General features: G+C 40.1%; 1 protein-coding gene and 1 long non-coding RNA gene across 6 annotated transcripts in view; both read left to right on the top strand.

Moving 5' to 3' along the window:
- The window catches only part of ATOSA (atos homolog A), a 47,574-nt gene that overhangs the window by 12,249 nt on the left and 17,862 nt on the right, over window positions 1–17,463 (top strand). For 2 of the 5 annotated variants that reach the window (XM_057397676.1, XM_057397667.1), the window contains exon 2: window positions 10,742–10,829. The exons of 2 other annotated variants lie outside the window; for them this stretch is intronic. In XM_057397676.1, the coding sequence (XP_057253659.1) occupies window positions 10,778–10,829 (52 nt within the window). In that variant the 5' untranslated portion in view covers window positions 10,742–10,777. Of the gene's footprint in view, window positions 1–10,741; window positions 10,830–17,463 lie in introns of those variants that run through there. One more of the 5 variants, XM_057397692.1, reaches the window with a different exon arrangement.
- LOC130592948 (uncharacterized) lies at window positions 14–2,283 on the top strand. Its single transcript, XR_008970712.1, has 2 exons — window positions 14–548; window positions 1,580–2,283. It is a non-coding gene; the product is annotated as an uncharacterized LOC130592948 (long non-coding RNA).

Genomic DNA, 17,463 nt, shown 5'->3' with positions numbered 1-17,463 from the left:
GGGGGGGGGGGGGGGGTGGACAGGCGTCCCTGGCTTGAAATCAGCTCAGGCTGCGGAACCGTGAGGGCGATCGGCGGTGTATGTCGGTGTTTTGCTGCGGGAGGTGATTTAAAGTCCGTCTGTGCTGAAGTTTGCCCCTCCGGCACCGTGCGGGAGCGCGCTGTGCTTGGGCTGTACATAGTTCCTTTAGAAAAAACAAACAGTTTCACCATATGTTCTCTCTTTCGTTCCGATTACTGAGCATAGGAAAGGCTGGGGCTTGTGAGATCTCTTTTTAACAACTTCCTTTAAAGGAAAGTAATGGACAACCTGAAAATTAATTCTGTTTATTCATTACATTGTTAGGGCAAAAGTATTAAGTAACCTGGAACAGGAAGGTGATATTTTTAAGCCTTAAAATTGAGACATGTCGTTAAAGTCAAATCTGCAAACGGTTGTCACTGTAGCCATATGCAACTGCTTGACTCTTCATTGTTACGGAGGAGAAAACTTTCTCCCCTTCCAAAACCACCCTGAAGCTTAACTGAGTTTCTTCTGTGCCTTGTTATGTAGGTCAAGTTTCTCTCTTTTTTTCTCTTTTCCTCCAGCAGGAGGAAACTATTACAGTATTTTGATTTCTGCTGGAAACAATGCATGAAAGCACTATCAGCCTTTTGCCACTGCTTGTTTGTCTTGGGCCAAATGAAGCTGATGCAAGTATATCAGCTTTGGGGGCAACTAAAAATATGTATGTTTAATTAGCAGCTTACTGGTTGCTTAACTGTAGGCTGTGCTTAAAGCTAATTAAATAGCATATGAGCTCAATGCTGAATTGAGGATTATCCATTTCTTTTTATGCCAACCTGTTCTCTAAAAATGCAGATATTGTTCCAGCCAAGTACTTGCATGTCTTTTCATCCTGGGTTTGAAGCTTGTTCTTCCTCCGAAAGGTACCAGAGCTCTAGCTTCAGTGAGATGGCTGCTATTAAACATTCACCTCCCGATATGGGAGGAACAATTCCACTAGTGTACTCTTGTGGTTTGTGTGGGAATATTAGTTTTGACCCAATGAAACATCGCTTTATAAAGTAGTGAGGAATTTTTGAGAGAACAATGTGAAATTTCATAATTGCATAAATTGAATTTTAAATGTGTTAATTTCATGTCTGCCAGTTTGCTATGTAGAAAATTACCATATATTAGCAGAGAGGAAGGCAAACTAGATTCTTGGCTGGAATTCTGTTAAGCCTTTCAATTTTGACCCTCTGTAACATTTTATTTTTTTGAGTACCAGAGCTTAATTAAAGCTTAATAACATGGTGTACAATGTGGAAACTTGTAAATAGCTGAATTGTGCTGTATGACACAGTTAAATTCTAAAATTATCCAAAATGTTTGTTCTATGCATACAAAATTCCATAGTAGGCTCTGGTGTCCATTTTAAATTGAGCAGGCTTTTACACAGCGTGAGAATTGTAATGTCCTCATTTGTCCTCCTGAATAAAGTTTAAATACAATTTTATGCTCCTGGCTGTTCTCCCAGAAGTTTTTTAAATGAGAAGCATATATTGTCTCTTTTGTAACTTTTTTACTTTTGCAGGTTACTGTTTAACCACTTAAGGGCAGGCCTTGTAGGTGAAGGTTAATAGCATTGGAAAAACTACCTGAGGAGCTTCATGCTGCTCCACCATCATAAATGTCATCTCGGTTCTTTCAGAGCTCCTTGCCTTTCTGATGAAGAAGCCTTTGGTCTGATAGCCTTATTCCTTTCCCTCCACCTCACCCTCTAAATAATCTGGACTGCAGGTATGGAAACAAACCTGAAGCCAGAGGCAGCCTCACTAGCTAGGAGGAGGATTTTGGGTGGTCAAACATGTTCTGACAAAGTTCCACAAGATAAATTACCCACCACTTAGATGACGATGTTGTAACATCAAAGTTTTGAGAGATGAAGTAGGAAAGCAGAAGATGAATACAGAAAGAAAATGCAGTCGAAGAGGTCAGATGTCATGAAAATAGGTTGCTCTGGGTTTTTTGATTTGTCTTTTTCTCTATTTCAGGTAAAATAATGGGATTCTTAATCTACCTTCCTCACCTGGGGACACTGTGTGCCTTTTTTAAACACCCTAATAGCTAGTTCTGTTCTAGCAGCAGTACTGGAGAAGTTTTCAGCTTGTAGGTGTAATTTCTAACTGACATGATGTTGTAATAAAGATACGAGAGTATCAGCTCCTACTTAACCTGCATACTATATATCTAATGTTTGATGTGCTGTCCATTAAAATAAAAGTCTTAAATTCTTGAGTGTTTCTCTCTTCTCCTCGTGCATATTCTTTAAAAGCTCTGCTATTAACAGCGCATTTGCATTGTTTGGTTTGTTTCTCATTTCCTTGTTTTTCAATTATTCTGGGAAAATAAGAAAACTCTTCCCCAGTGTGACTATTTATCTTGGACTTAGGTATGCCACCAGTGTTCACAGAGCTTCTTGGAGTTGAACCAAGTCTCTGGAGTTGACATGATTTGATAGTCAGAAAGCTGCCCTGGGTGTAATTCACATGTGAACCTGAGTATCTGTGGTGGAGAATTTTTCTGAACATGCTGAAAGAAAACCCTTTTCAGATGCTTCAGTCTGTTCAGTTGCATTGTTCTTGTCAGAACCAGAAGTAATGAATTGGTCTGGGTTCTTGTTTCGATACAGTAGCACACTGGTCTCTAAACCATTGCATTGTATCAGATCTATCCTATACATGTGTGGTTGTATCTACCAAATCTCTCATCTTCATAGAATCTGAGAATGCGTGTTAGCCAGTGCTGTCTGTTCACTGGGTCTTGCGCTGAGAATGCTGGTGTGTTTGCCAGGCTGTTGGTGGTCTTGTCATTTGAATGAAAGACTAGTCTGGAAAATCCTGTCTTGTTATTTGGATGAGTGAATTAGTTTTCTGATGCTCTGCAACTCTCTCTTCCCACATAAATGCTTTTCGAATTTTTCATCCACTTTCAAAGTTCAGAGGATCTGATCATTACTGGCTGTATGTGTGAGCAGAGTGGTCTTAGCTTATGTGATACCATGTTTAAGTTGTTAAATGACTGAAACAAGGGCTTCCTGCTGAAGGCCTCTTACTTGCTCCTAATAGCACTGATCTTTTTTGTGAAGTAGGTTTAGGAACAGTAAAAGAAACAGACATGTTGTTCCCCTTTTGTGATTGAGTAGCCTTCTGCTTTCTTCTGAGAGCATGATGGATGAGAAGTAGGAAGGCTGGCCTGCTTTCCTGGGACTAGATTCAGAAAGAGTCAGTATTTTGCTTTAGGTCATAGAGATCTGAATGTAGATAGTGACGATTTTTAACTCCAAAATTCTAAGCTTGGAAATGTGAGAATGAAGTTTTTTGTTTCCTTAATGTGTACAGCTAGTAGACAAATTTATTTCGGATCCTCTTGGAGTATAAAAGGTAGTATTTCCTTGCTAGTAACCCATCGTTGAGTCTATGCTATTCAGACTCTGAAATAAAATGACAAAACTGTTTTCTTCTGCAATATTGAGAAGGTGGAATGTAGAAGATGAAGGGATACTTTGGAACTTGGGAATATAACACACAGTGGAATACGTTTAAATGGGAGGCATGTAGCCTGTCTTGGAGTTCAGCCACATCATCTACTGCCTGAAATTCTTTTCAAATTGATGTCTCTAACAATAAAGCTGGTGCTTCCAGAGGTTGGTGTCTGTATAAGTGTATGCTTTTTCCTTGGTGAGAAAGGAGAATACTGACCAAATTTAAGTAATGGTGGTCATCCTACCTGAAAGACAACTGAGCCCTCAGATGAATTTCCACATTAGATAGGATATTTACAAAAGGGCTGAAGGTGGGGAGATAGATTCTGCAAACTTAAATAGCAAGCACCAGTGCTAACAATCAAGACTGTTGTTAAATAGTTAATAACAGATGGCTGAACTTCTGATGCAAATGATCAGACAGAACAAGAGAAGTTCTCTGCATCCTGACCCAGTGACTCCTCACCGCTGCCATGGCAACTAACACTTCTCCCCCCCATTTTAGCAAAGTTTATGAAACTAAAGATAACTTGTTGGTTTTATGACTTTAAACTAAATTTTAAAAGGCAAAGCAGACCAGCTGGAGGAGAGAAAACGTAAACTAAGACAATGTGGATGTGAATTCCAAGAGGCCTAGTGTATTCTAGTTCCTATAAGGTTTTTATAAAAGATGTTTGAAACACTGTATACTTTAAAAGCCTGGCTGCTCAATCATTGGTTTAAATACAGAAGTTTATAATCTGAGCAGATCTCTCTTGATCCTTTTCATTTAACTTAAGGTGAAAATTGCCTACTGCAACTCGAATAGCATGGCAAGGGGGAAAATAAGGAGGAGGTAGGAAGCTCTATGTATTTGGCCTGAGCATGGTACACAGGAGCAAGGAAGATCCTGCAGCTTGTAGCGTGGATGTGGCCTTTCATCTGACTTGCACTTGCAGCCAGGTGTTTGTCCTCCTTGGTGGGAATAGGGGAATGTTGCTTTAGGACAGTGGAGGTCTGTAGCAGGTGCCACAGAAGGGGTTGAAGCTCTTTGCCACTGAACAGGGCAAACTTCTCTGCCCCTTTGGTTCAATTGACTGGGAGAGTATTTTGGGGAAATAACCAGCACAGCCCTACTTTGTCTGTGCTCTTTTTGCTAAGGTGCTTGCCTTTGGCTGCTGTGAGCAGGATGCTAGAAGGACCCTGACTGCTATCTTGCTTATTTTTATAGTAAAGTTACTCTACAGTTCTTGTACCTACTATAGTTAAATTCAAATCAGAAGGCTCAGTATCTCTTTTTAGGATAGGGCAGCTGAAGAAGTGTTTGTATAAAGTAAACTTCATAGCACTGAAACTGCTGGAGGGAAGTTCTTCTGAGGCAGGTTTTGATCTGGTCCCCTGGGAAAGCCTTGACCAAGACCTGTGTATATTTGTGAATGCAGGGTGCTTCTCATAAAGCACAAACTCTTGTAAGTCTGTTTCATCAATGCTGTTAGAACACATAGTTTTTTCAGCTCTTGCTGTTTCTGTGAGGGACATCTATGCCTGTGACTACGACAGTGGCTTCTTTACAGAATAAAGTCCTTCATGTAGATCTGTAGTAAGCCACTGTATTCTCAAATTGTATTTCCAGAGTGTATCATATTGCTGTGTTTGATTGTCTAGATGGATCAAGGAATTATTCAGCCTCCAGGTGTCTAACTCAGTCCTAATACTACTTTTAAAGAGAAGGGAAGCAAATTCCTGGAGTTCTTTCCTGGAGATTATAATCTGTTATCTGTGATACAAATTAAGAGGTACATTCAGGTATCATGGCTTGCTGGGTATTATACAAGCATGGAACAAAAGGCCGTCCTCACCTCAGACCTTATGCAAGTATCAAACATGAAATCGATGACTTCCAACAGAGGCCTGTAAGGAAACAAAGGGATAATACTGATGAGACAGATAAACTGTGCTCCCAGCGTACAGGCTAACAAGCCTTTATCAATGTAATGGAGAAGCTGGGAAACAGTCAGTTGCATCAAGTGTTCTTCCTGACTATAGGATAACACAGGGGGGAAGAAGTACAAGTGATTAATCAGAGGCTAATTGGAAGTTTATTGCAATAGTGAGTGGGGACAATAGGAATGGTGGTGAGCTGTGGAAGATCCTGAAAGTTGGGGTTTGGGTTTTGTATGTAAGTTATTTGCTTGTTATGAAAGATGGTATTTTGAGAGGCAAAAAAGAGAACAGGAAAATGTTTTGCTGTTAGACACTGACCAAACCTATCTTCCTCACAAAGCTGGATGCTGGTGAGGCATCGTCTCTTCTTTGTCCCTTTCACACTCATTTTCAGTGATGAATTCCATGAGAAATCCTGTGGGCACTGCTGGCACTTCCCCAGCAGGCAGATAAGGCACTGCCATCTGCCTTCCTGAGCCCTGATGGCATTCACGTGGGCTGCGCCCAGCCTAGAGGTCCCCACTGCAGGGCCTGTTTCCAGCTCTGTTGCAGCTCAGACTGTGAAGGATCTCTGAGGAAAATTGTAGGATTCCAGACAGTGTTTTTCCACAGTTGAGGAAAACCAACTCATGCCAAAAGCAATTCTCTAAATGCTGTTTCCTAGGGATCCAACCCAGTATTAAGGCTGTAGTGAACCCAATTTGCGTGCTCTTCTGGGGATAAAGAGGGTGGGTTGCTTGTTGTCTGGATTCCCATGCCAAATTCTGGTTCTTTCAAGATCAGCCACTAATTCAGATGGTAAGAATAAAATGTTCTGTGCTGAAAATCTCTCGGATATGTTTTTTATTAGCTCTTGAAGATAAGTGATTGCAAATACCAGCTGTTTATAGTAATAGCCAATGTAGTTATGTATTCCTAAATGTAAACTTGAAATCTTTTCGACTACACTTACTCCTTGTAATCTCTTAGGAAAAGATCCTCTTTCTCCAACAGAATTTTGTGTTGATGTCACTTGATAGTAATGAAATTTGTTCTATTGATTTTAACAGAAAATCTCTGGATAATCTTTTTGGTAACCGAGAGGGTTGACAAAACAAGTGTGGCTGTCAGGCCCCTGGGTTCTGTAATGGTTGGGGGAGGGAGGCTGGTTGGTTTTGGGGGTTGTTTGGTTTTTTGGTTGGTTGGGGGTTTTTTTTGTTGTTTTTGTGTGTGTGTTTTGGTTTTGTTTGTTTGTTGTTTGTTTTTCCCAATGCTCAACTTGAGTATTCACAATAATTTATTAAATCTATAAAAGCTGACAAGCAGGCAAATCCTAAATGTTCGCTGAACTATGCTAGTAGCTGGTGTGTAGCAGATAGTGACTTTTTGGCATTTCTGAACTGAAGGCAGCTTGGGGAAATTTTCTTCTGATTTAAGTTTCATTGCATATTTACTTTGGACATTAATACCTTTTCTGTTGGTCCCTAATTCAGCTCCCCCGCCCCCCGCTGTATATTTTGTTTGAATATATTTTTGGAAGTTATCAGGGAAGAGCTAAAGTTGGGGTTTATTTGTTTATCTGTCTTTGCTTATTTCAGTTGTTTTTGCACAAAACACAAAAGAGGCTGTGGAGGTCCTTGAGCTTTGACTGGATAAAAACTGTTGTTTTTCACATGCTGCTCATGTGTGCTATTTTTAGAGCAGTGTTTTGTTTTCCCTAATAATTTATTGCTCTGTATCTTGCCTCACGGGTCACCTGATTTTAGAGCATGCAGACGCAGAGGTTGGATCCTTCACTATTCTGTAAACTGCTAGTTTATCTTGAGGAGCAGGATGCTGCTGCTGCTGGTGAGATTGGTCTGGAAGTGGTCGTGGAGGGGTGAGCCCTGTCCCTTTGGTTCTCTGGAAAGTATGTTCTAAGAATACACAGTACAGGGTGTTACAAAACACACGTGCAACCAGTAAACTTGGAGCGGAGGCCAGGGATGGTGGGTGACTCGAGGTCAGTGCTGTGCCTGCTGGCCCTCACCGTGCCTGTCTTAGCTCTGTGCCAGCAACGGTGCAGTCATCCGTGAACTCACTTTTTCCCTTGAAGGGAGAATTGGTTTGAGCAGATATGAGTACACCGCTATTATTCTTGCTCTAGTAGTGGTAATTTCGGCACTTTGAATGTCTTGCATCTAGCATCGTCATGGACTTGTGTTCCATGAGGTGCTGGATGTTTCTGGTAGCCTTCAAAGCAGCAGCGCGGCCCTAGCAGGATGGCTGAATGAAGCGGAGAGGGAAAACAGACACCTTTTGTAAGCAAGCAAGTATGTTGTTTGAAATGTCAGTGTTCAAGTGGGCCCAGGTTTTAGAAAGGTACTTTCCAAGATGTGTGTATGTGTGGAGGGAAAACATAACAAGGTCTGAGTGCTCTAGGGTTTCATTAGTCCGATTTTTAAAGTTCTATTATTGTTTTGTTTTTTAAATTTTAAAGTGAAATGTGAACTGTAACAAGATAAATGTCACTCAGTTAAATCTTGGCGATCCTTCAAATTGCTTGAAAACAGAGAGGAATGAAACTGCATCCATCAAGTTATTCAGCATTTGCACGGGTGAAATAAGTCTAGACATGTAAAATGGGTATTGTGATAGAAACAGAAGTTCATTACTGCCCAGGCAGTTGCAGATTTTTAATTCCTGTCCCATGAAGTCTTTCCAGCCTCGTGAAAAACAGCAGAAGTCGTGCAGACTTCTCTGGGATTTACAAATAAAGCAAGTTAACCTTCACCTATGTGGATCTTGGCTTAACTGAAACCGGGATATTGGCTGACCTGGGTAACAGTGGTGGCATTCTCAGGACTTTCATTCACATCATTATAATTCTTATAGGTTCCTCTAAGACCACACAACATTTGAAATTGAGTGTTGTGTGCCTTTGAGGGAGGGGGTTGCTTTTTGGCCGAGTGCAGGGCTTATCGTTGTGCTGGTGAGTTGCTGATAGCACCTCTGTTGCGCTTGTACCAAATATGTAATGCTGGTAATGAAACCACAACCTTCTGAAGGCGTGACACCGCGAGCTGATGCCCCTGAAGAGCTGACATACTGATCGTGCACGTGGGAGGCCTCAGTTGCTTTTTTAATTTCTTTAATAGAGTAGACTCCTTTCACCGAAAAGTAGGCTAGGTCATAGATGTTTTTTTTTTCCAGAACTTCTAAACTTCTGCCCACCCCTATCCCACAGCCTCCTCTGGCTTACTGTTGGTTTGGGGTTTTGCTACCACAGTAGGACTGAGACATTGCAGATAGTGATAGGTATCCTTAAGGAGATCTTCAACATACAAAAGCTTCTTAGTATTTACAGTCATGTGGTATCTTTCTGTACATTGAAAAAAGATCCTTTTCAAGGGATTAATAGGAGGGAGGATTTACCAGGGATGTCTGATTTGTACAAGTTTAAATTAGTTTGTTAATGTCCTGACATCAGAGTCTAAAGATCATGGCTATCGTAAAACCCATTCATTGGGCTTGTTGGCTCCTGGCTGTTGTGTGAAGATGAGAGTGTTTGGCTACTGGTTGTTGAAGGTTTTCAGGCTTTGTGGAAGGCTGAGTGCTTCTGTACTTACAAAACTTCACCTGCTTGGACAATGGTTCTGTGTTGAAGGCTGAGTACTTAGTGAAGGGTTTCCATAATGCGCATTCCTGTAAATCAACATGGTACTTTTTCCAGGAGGTTCCCTTGACTCCTGTGGCTGTAGCATCCCTGCTGATTCCACCCAAAAATGAGTCAGTGCTTTCACATTGCACTTTTCAAATCACTCTGGTTTATATTCAAGAAGTCTGAGTATGGGTTTGAAGCAAATAGCACATGATGTAACTGTTCTTTTTCTTGCAGTGATCTTAGGGAAGAAGAATACCAGTTTATGCATGGTGATCATAAACCACAGTGGAACCTATGTTCACACAGCATAGCTGGCTTTCCCCAGCAGGATTTTTGTATGCTCCCATTAGAGTTTTTCTCAGACCCTTAATGCCTTTTCCAAATCATTCACTCAGTGTGTCTGAGCTGAAGGCTACTTTACATTCCTCCTCAGCATAGAAGTGTTATTTTATCAGTGTTGAGAAGAAAATAAGTACAAGAACACTTTAAAGTGTATTGTCAAAGTTTCTAAGCACGATAAATACTTAAGGTGATGAGATAAAGCATGAAATACTAAGAGATTAACTCTTAGTAGGGGAATTTCAAAACCCATTGTTTTTTGGCAAGTGTAACCCTACATCACTGTGAATGCTGTTCCCAGAGATACTTGATTATATTGTGAAGATGATAAGCTACAGAGGAATAAACTGAGTAACACTTCAGCAAACATCTGATCACCACAAGACACAAACATGTCGCATTTTAAATAGAGGGCTGCTCTCTCTCTGACAGCTCTCATAAGCACTGAAATACCTACTGAAGTATTTTTTAAACAGTCCTGTGTTGTTTTTCAGGAACATCTGAGAGTGATTTATTATTACAAATTACGGCTTTCCATCTTTAAGCCAATCTCTGTATAAAATATTGCGGAAGTCTGCAAATAGTTGAATCTTTGTCAAGCTGGATTGTTAAACAAATTAGAAAGGAAACTTATGTTTGTTGTCATGAGTTGTTTTGTGTTTAAGGCCTCAAATAAAATTTCTGGCATGCATTTTTATTTATGCATTATAAAAATGCTATCACAGCTGGAATTCAATGTAGAGCTGCCGTCAACCTGTTTAATGGGAGGGATGTCTTGGCTTCCAAATGGAATTGGACTTCCCAGACCTCAATTGCTGCAAGTGTTGTGTGGAAGATAGTCCTTCAGAAGGAGATGAGGCTTAGCCAAATACATATGCTTTTTCATAGCTAATTCATGTCGGGCCTCCTTTGAAAAGAAAGCAACAGCTGTGGAGTCGCTGCAGGGTGGGATTTACAGCTATCATAAGGCTGAGTAAATTGATGAAAGCCTTCAGTTTGTATGTCTTCAGCCATGTAGTTGTGGCTAAGTTGGTTCTTGAATGAGTGAGTAACAGCAGTGAAGATGGTCATCATCTATCATAATCCTTATCTCCAAAATGTTCCCTTGGCTGGAGAAGCCTTGACGAAAGATGAAATGGTCATCATCAACATCAGTGAAGGAAGCTGTGAAGTGATAAAAAAAGGAAAATATTGACTATATCTAGAATTCTCATCTTGGGAAATCTGTATTTTAATACAAAAGTATTTAGTTGTTTTTCCACAAAACACCTTAGGAAGAAATTTTCACATGTTCTGTAAGCTTAAGTGCACTCTGTTTTCTGTTCTAGGGTGACACACGGCTCCTTCAGCTCCCCAAACCAAGCATGTTGGACGTGGTTTCACATTATGGTGGCAGTGACTATGAAGCTAGCGTAGGTCTGATCTCCACATTGCCCTTCCTCCTATGAACTAGGGTGGGATTTAAAACAGGAGCATTTCAGTAATTTGTTTTCAGTATAATTCAGCAAAATGTATGTCAGCATATTTGAGGGTGGTAAATCACTGTATTGATGGTGAGAGTGAAGACTAGATACAAATCTTTTATTCCCCTCCAATTACAGCTTAGTGTCTGTTCTATACTTAGTGCCACAGCTACGTACTTACTGAAGAGATGTTTTCTCCTAATGTTTTTTTTTTTTATGAATTAACATATACCTGAAAAAGAATAGTTTTGAATTGCAGAATTTAAAAACCTGACAAAGCAATAGGATTTCTAAGTGTTTTGGTTTGTTATGTTTTTTTTTTTGTTCAGGTAGGTGTCGTGGTTTAAACCCAGTCAGGTAACTTGTTCACTCACTCCCAGTGACAGTAGGTTTAGGTTTATTGAGTCATGCAGTTTGTTCTAACATAAGCTAATTTAGGCAGAGCATGAGTTAAATCAAGGGAAAAATGTGAAAAGCTAGAGAAGAATGAATGGAAAACTCAGAAATTACTTAGTACGAGCTAATAGGCTTGTTTGTTTCATTATAACTTGATAGTTTTTTGTGTAGTCACATTTAATAAAATCACAATCTAGGAAACCATAATATAAAGGAAAACATAAATTGATATGTGCTTAAGTAAGGGCATTAGCTGAGACAAGTGTTCTTTGCTTTCTGTACCTGTCCAGTTATAGCATGTCAGTACAACTGGCGTCTTTTGCAACTTGTTTTGTAGACTAGGAAGTTTAGGGATCAGCAGAAATGTATGTTCTGTTCCTTCAACTTGCTTATACATAAAATGCTAAACATTGCAGCACTGATAATCTTACAGTTTTATACTGACAGTTCAGCACTTCTTTACCCATGTCAGAATAGAGTTGTATTTTAGAGATCTCTTGCAACTTTTGTTGAACTTAGGTTTGAAATGAGCCTTAAACTTCATATTTTCAGGTATTGCTTTCCATCTATGAAATACAGGTGACGAAATCATAATGACCTACTTCACAATTTGTGATTTCCATGTGGAGCAAGAAAGAATTCAGCTTACATAATTTGTTCTTCAGTATTCCTTTTCTTTGTCCAGTTAAGAGAAAATAAAACCAGTTTTCTTGATCCAAATGCAAATATTGGATCTAGAATTTGGTTTAATGCCAAAAAAATCAAAAGAAGCAGGTTAAACTGTTGTTGCTTAGATAAAAATAGAAACCTACAGTTGGAAGAAGAGAAGTGACTCAGTAAGCAGTATGGTGATGGCAAAATAGGATGTCAGCCAAAATGCAGGAAGCAAGATGGGAACACCCAGATCAGTTTAACAGTCTGCATTTTGCACTCTCAAAGAGTGGTAGTTTCCGAGATGACTGCAGGAAATCTTAGCTTTAAATAAATATAACTGGATTTTACTTCTGTACTTATTAAGCTGCTTGAACCTGAGTAAGTTTTACTAAATGTGAAATGTATGGTTTTGGTTGTTTTTTTTTTTTAACCCAGCCCAATTTTAAGACCAGTCTCTTTTTGGTAACTTTATTTATGGTAAAGCTGCCTTGAGTTTAGCTTTGGATGCTGTGAGAGGCATCCAGCAGAAGTGTGTGGTAAGTAGGCAGTGATACACACGTACTAGGGAGTTACTGCGGCACTGCAGTCTGGAGTGGAGCTGATGGCACTGATTGGTACTGATTGATTTTTATTACTCTGGAGCTCTGAGCTAACTTCATCATCTGCCAAGTAGCTGTGTCTTGACTTTTAAAAATCCCCCCTTAGTGGTGTACATGGTTTTGTTTTTCTAATTATAAGCAGGTAAATTTCTTCCTCTTCTGCTATGCAAAACTAAGTAGATTCAGCAATTTTTTATAGCTTATACTCTATATTTTCTTTGAATAGCAGGTATGCATCAATCCTAATGTGAAATTCCTATGCTGCCATTTCCTGCCTACAGCTGAACTGCTTTTGATGATAATCAGGTAGTGGTTCAGTTTGGTACCCTGGAAAAAGTAAGGTGACAGCAAGAGTAAGATGAGGTATTGTGCTGCAGTCCTCATGTTTTCGTAATGGCTGGCCCTGACCTTGAAGATCGTGGTCCCTAAGAATCTAAGGAGTTAATGTGGGGGGAAAAAATGTCTGTGTAGGAGTATTTTAACGTAAGGTAACCAGTTCCTTGCATATGCTTCAATTTAAGTAAACTTAACCAATACTTTGTTTTCTGAAGCAAGTAGACCATCTCATGACTTTACGTCTTGATAGCTTAAGTTATACTTAATATAGCCTGGCTTTTGAAGCGTGTGACTTCAGATATAATTACAGGCTTGTAATATGCAGACGCAATATGACTGCTCATCATGAATTTGGGGGGGTTCAAGGCAACTTTCTTTTGAAGTGAAGCACAACATGGAATTAGTTAACCAAAGCACCCATAGGTGTTTCTAATTCCAGAAGAGAAGCTGTTAGTCAAATGTTTACATTGTGTTTCATTTCCTTTACAGTAGTGTCCTGAATCCCTGCTTTATTCTTAAAATATGGACCTATCTTTACCCCTACTTCTTGGAATAGTGAGCTAATGAAACTTATCCAGTTGACTGTTTTGGGGGAAGGGCCAGAGATCTTTTGCTGTACATTCGTAAATGCAGAGCGATGCCTTTGCTAGGAGGTGGTGGATTCTGAAAGCTGATAGTGCAGCCTGACTGTCCTGCCACAGGACTCTTAGACTGAAGCATCTCCTTACAGACAGCCTGTACTAAAAGCACAAAAAACCCTAAGTACTTAAGGAATATATTTAGTCTTTCAAAGAAAATTGTAACACGTGAAGGAAGCAGAGAGCCGAGGTAGCAACTGTGCCAAGGTGCCTGTTGGACAGCTGGGGTAGGTCAGGAGCAGGGCTTGTCAGCTGGGAATCCAACCAGAACACACCATGCGCTCTAGTCTACTGCTTTGCTTACTGGGTTTCAACTTTCTGAGAAGCGAGGTAGAAATCTGATTATTTTAAATTGGTGGCCTTCAAAATCCATGATGGATGCCCGAAGATTTTCCAGGAAGGTCTAGACTGTTACAGAGCATATTTAAAGTCAATTATTAGTTGTTTTGTGGGCCATCTAGGAAAATAGCCCTCCAAATCTGTGGAGGTCAGGACTAACGGATAGTTCAAGCTGAATAAATTCATCACTTTAGGAAAACAAGCTCTTCTGAAAAGAGGACAAGCTTGGTAGATGTTTGTGGTGTGCAGTGCAGTAGGAAAGGTGCTAGACAATAAAATAAGCATGGACTAAGGGAGATTGCAGTGGCACTGCCTGTTTGTGGCAGGAAGAAGGCACAGGGCTGTTTACCCTTTCACTGTCCCTGCACAGGATAGGGCATAGGATTGCAGATGGCCCCTGGAGCACAATGGGTTACATGGCGCCAAATGTCTTTGTTTCTTGTCTAAGCCTAGAAAATAGATTAAATGCTCTTCTAATATATGTATTTCAGGAAAACGTTTTCTGTAATGACTACAGAAAATGCTGTGATAGGAAAAGGAAGGGAGTTGGTCCACGTAAGTGTGACCTGCTTGGGAAAGGAGTCAGCTGGGTACAAGTGGATTAACTGAAGTTTTGAGAAAATCCTTGGGTGACAGTTAAGTGGATTTGTGACTCACTACTACCACATCCTAGCACTATTACCTAACTTCCACAGATGTTTTAAGATGTCAGCCAGTTTAACTTTTTGGGTTTTTTTTTGAGTTCTTATTCTTTATTTCAGTGCTCCAGTGATGTGCACGTGTGTAGTGGGTGGGGGAGGACAAGGATTTGAAGACTGTCTTTATGACATCTCTGGGTAAATGGGCTTTTCTGCTTGTCCAGAGTGTGTATGAAATCAGCCTTAGTTGAGGTTGGTATGTGCAGGAGGCAAAGCAAGAAACAAGGATGTATCTTCAGGTTCCAGTTCTCCAGTACTGTGTGTTCTGGGGTATGTGCAGTAGCTTCAGTCTAAATTTGTGTTTGTCTTTTTCCCTCCTAGAGGAGTCTGACATCTGCTATCTCTTGTGACCACCTGGTCAATAAACTTCAGTTCCAATGTATCTGTTAAAGGGCTGTAGTGTCTTGTTACTTTAATTCCAACCTACTCAGTCAAGTAACTGGGTTTTCTTTGCTATTTTAAGGGGAATAAAACCCAGACACTGCTGGGATGCATATTTTATATTATTTACTTGCATGTCCCGTTGCTAGAGATGAAGCAGAAAAGTAATCATTTTTGTATAGTCAGATTATAGGATTGAGGTTTCTCTATGCACAATATATGATGTGTCTCTTAAACAGGGCTGATTCATACACAAAAGAGAATGGTTACAGCACACACACTGTAAGACTTTTTATAACTAAACACTGAGTTTGCTGTTTCTATAAATGTCTTTCCACCCTTGTCCTCAATTACATCAACTTGCATCATCTGTGTCTTTTGTATAGGAACAATTTACCAGGCTTTTCAATATTTATAGGGGTTTTTCCTTTATGAAAAGGGACTAAATGATAAATAAACCTAATGGAGCTAAAAAACATCAATATGCCCATGAACTTTGAAGAAAACCCATCAGTATCCCTTGCTATTTGTGCTTTTTTAGTCCATATCAAAAACTTAGTTTGTTACAATGCTGACATAAAGCATTGCCCCTGTCTTTATAATGCTGTTATGAAAACAGTAGCATTTCCTAGTTGAATACTTGCTGTTTACCATCTTTTAAGAAGATTTATTTTGAAGCAATATCATGTTTTTGTGACTGCAGCCAATACATATTTGAATCTCAAGCGAGATGTGCCTCCTATGCTTAAGGCAAGAAACTAGTTGCTTCTGAAATAATGGGTCTGATACAGGAACAGAGGCAGCGTTTGCAAATTGAACTTAGAAGTAAGCTTTATCTCTTTACATAAAGTAGTATTGCATATGTATTCTGAAATAATCACTACTCATTTCAGATTTATTTACCTTGCTTTATTCACTAGATCTTGCTTATTTACTACATTCACTGGATCTTAGACATGCTTAGACCGTCTATGGCTTATGTCAGTTTGTGCTACATGTCTGTAAAGACACTGAGTGTTTTAGATATACAATATAAGCTTTGATATCAGATTTTTTTCATGTAAAAAGGGGGTGGGCTTTTTTACCTGCATCTAACCAGCTCAGCAGAAGCACTCAGGCCATAGGATTTATCTGTTAATTTCTGTCAAGTCCAGAAGCTTCTGATCAAATATGGATTTTTATCTTTTTTGTTTCTAAGAAAAGAGAGCGAAGTAATACAAGGTCTACAGCTTCACATAGTAAGCTGCTAATGTTAATTAAAGGGCTTGTCAGTTTTACTGTCCCTTGCTATTTAAAATCACTGAAGGTAAATTCTCAGATACCACATCTTACTGTGCATGTTTCTGTTACATACAGTAAGATCAAGTTTGAGATGGGATCTGTGTGCAAAAGCATGTGCAGATCTTGCTCAAGCTCTTTATTTTTTCTGTAAACCCATAGATGTTTTTACTTATTTTAACTAAACAGAATTCCTCTTACACATTTTCTCAAGGTTGAATTCCCCTTCTGTTTAGTCTGCTAAGCAGGAGGCAATTCTGGTTTAAGTTAGTATCATTCCTGCTGAACAATTTCTAGACTTTTTGAACTTCTATGTCAGAGTAGGAAAATTACTCTAGTAGTGATATTTCCAGCTGTGGCTTCCTTGACATTACCATGGCCTTGAACATACAAAGATGAGCACAAAGCTTGTGTTAGCAGAAAGATCATAGAATCATAGAATGATTTGGGTTGGAAAAAGCTTATCCAGTTCTAACCCCCTGCCATGGGCAGGGACACCTTCCACTATGGCAGGTTGCTCCAAGTGCCATCCAACCTGGCCTTGAACACTGCCAGGGGTGGGGCAGCCACAGCTTCTCTGGGCACCCTGTTCTAGATAAATAATGCTGCCATTATGGTTTTGGTCACCTAGAATACCAAATGCTTTTCAGAGCCCTTGCAAATCGCGTTTCCATATCCTCAAGAATGATTTGCCTACTGCTCATCAGGCTTTCAGCTGGAAAAAAAGAAGGAAAAAAAAAAAAGCAGGTGCCTAATTTTCGAAGTGACTCATAACACCACCAAAGTGTCTTGTCCTTTATTATTTACTATTCCTTTCATGCACCCTTTATTAGTCATTTTCTGCCATCCGTCAGATGAATAACCATTTTAACTCGTGCCAGATGATTTAATGCATTGTTCACGTGCCATGTGGGGTCTTCCAGGGTAATTCATCTGTTCTCTGGTTTTTCTTCTGCCTGAGGGCAGGCAATGGCCAGATGAATTGTCCTGGCAGCACCCTGTTCTTCCAGGGCCCATGGTCCCTTTCTGGTCAGGGTGCCCCCCAAGGTGGGGGGCAGACAGCTATGTCAGAAGAGCCCCTTCCCTGCTCCCCCATGGAGGATGGAGCCACAGGACCTGTGCTGTTTGTGGCAGTCCAGTGGCTAGCGTCTTCTCATAGATGTGTGCATGCAGGTGTGACATGTTTGGTGTGGGTCAGGAGTGCTGCACCACTGGCTGCGTATGGGCACACAGTGCAAAGAGGGGCCCAGTTATAGCCTGTCCCTGCT

Source organism: Pezoporus wallicus, unplaced genomic scaffold, assembly GCF_028554395.1.
Source record: "Pezoporus wallicus isolate ANWC-B61680 ecotype Strahan unplaced genomic scaffold, APGP_CSIRO_Pwel_v1 contig_3952, whole genome shotgun sequence".
Lineage (NCBI taxonomy): Eukaryota > Metazoa > Chordata > Aves > Psittaciformes > Psittacidae > Pezoporus > Pezoporus wallicus.
The sequence above is the reverse complement of the archived record's forward strand: the minus strand, read 5'-3'. Positions and strand labels throughout refer to the sequence as shown.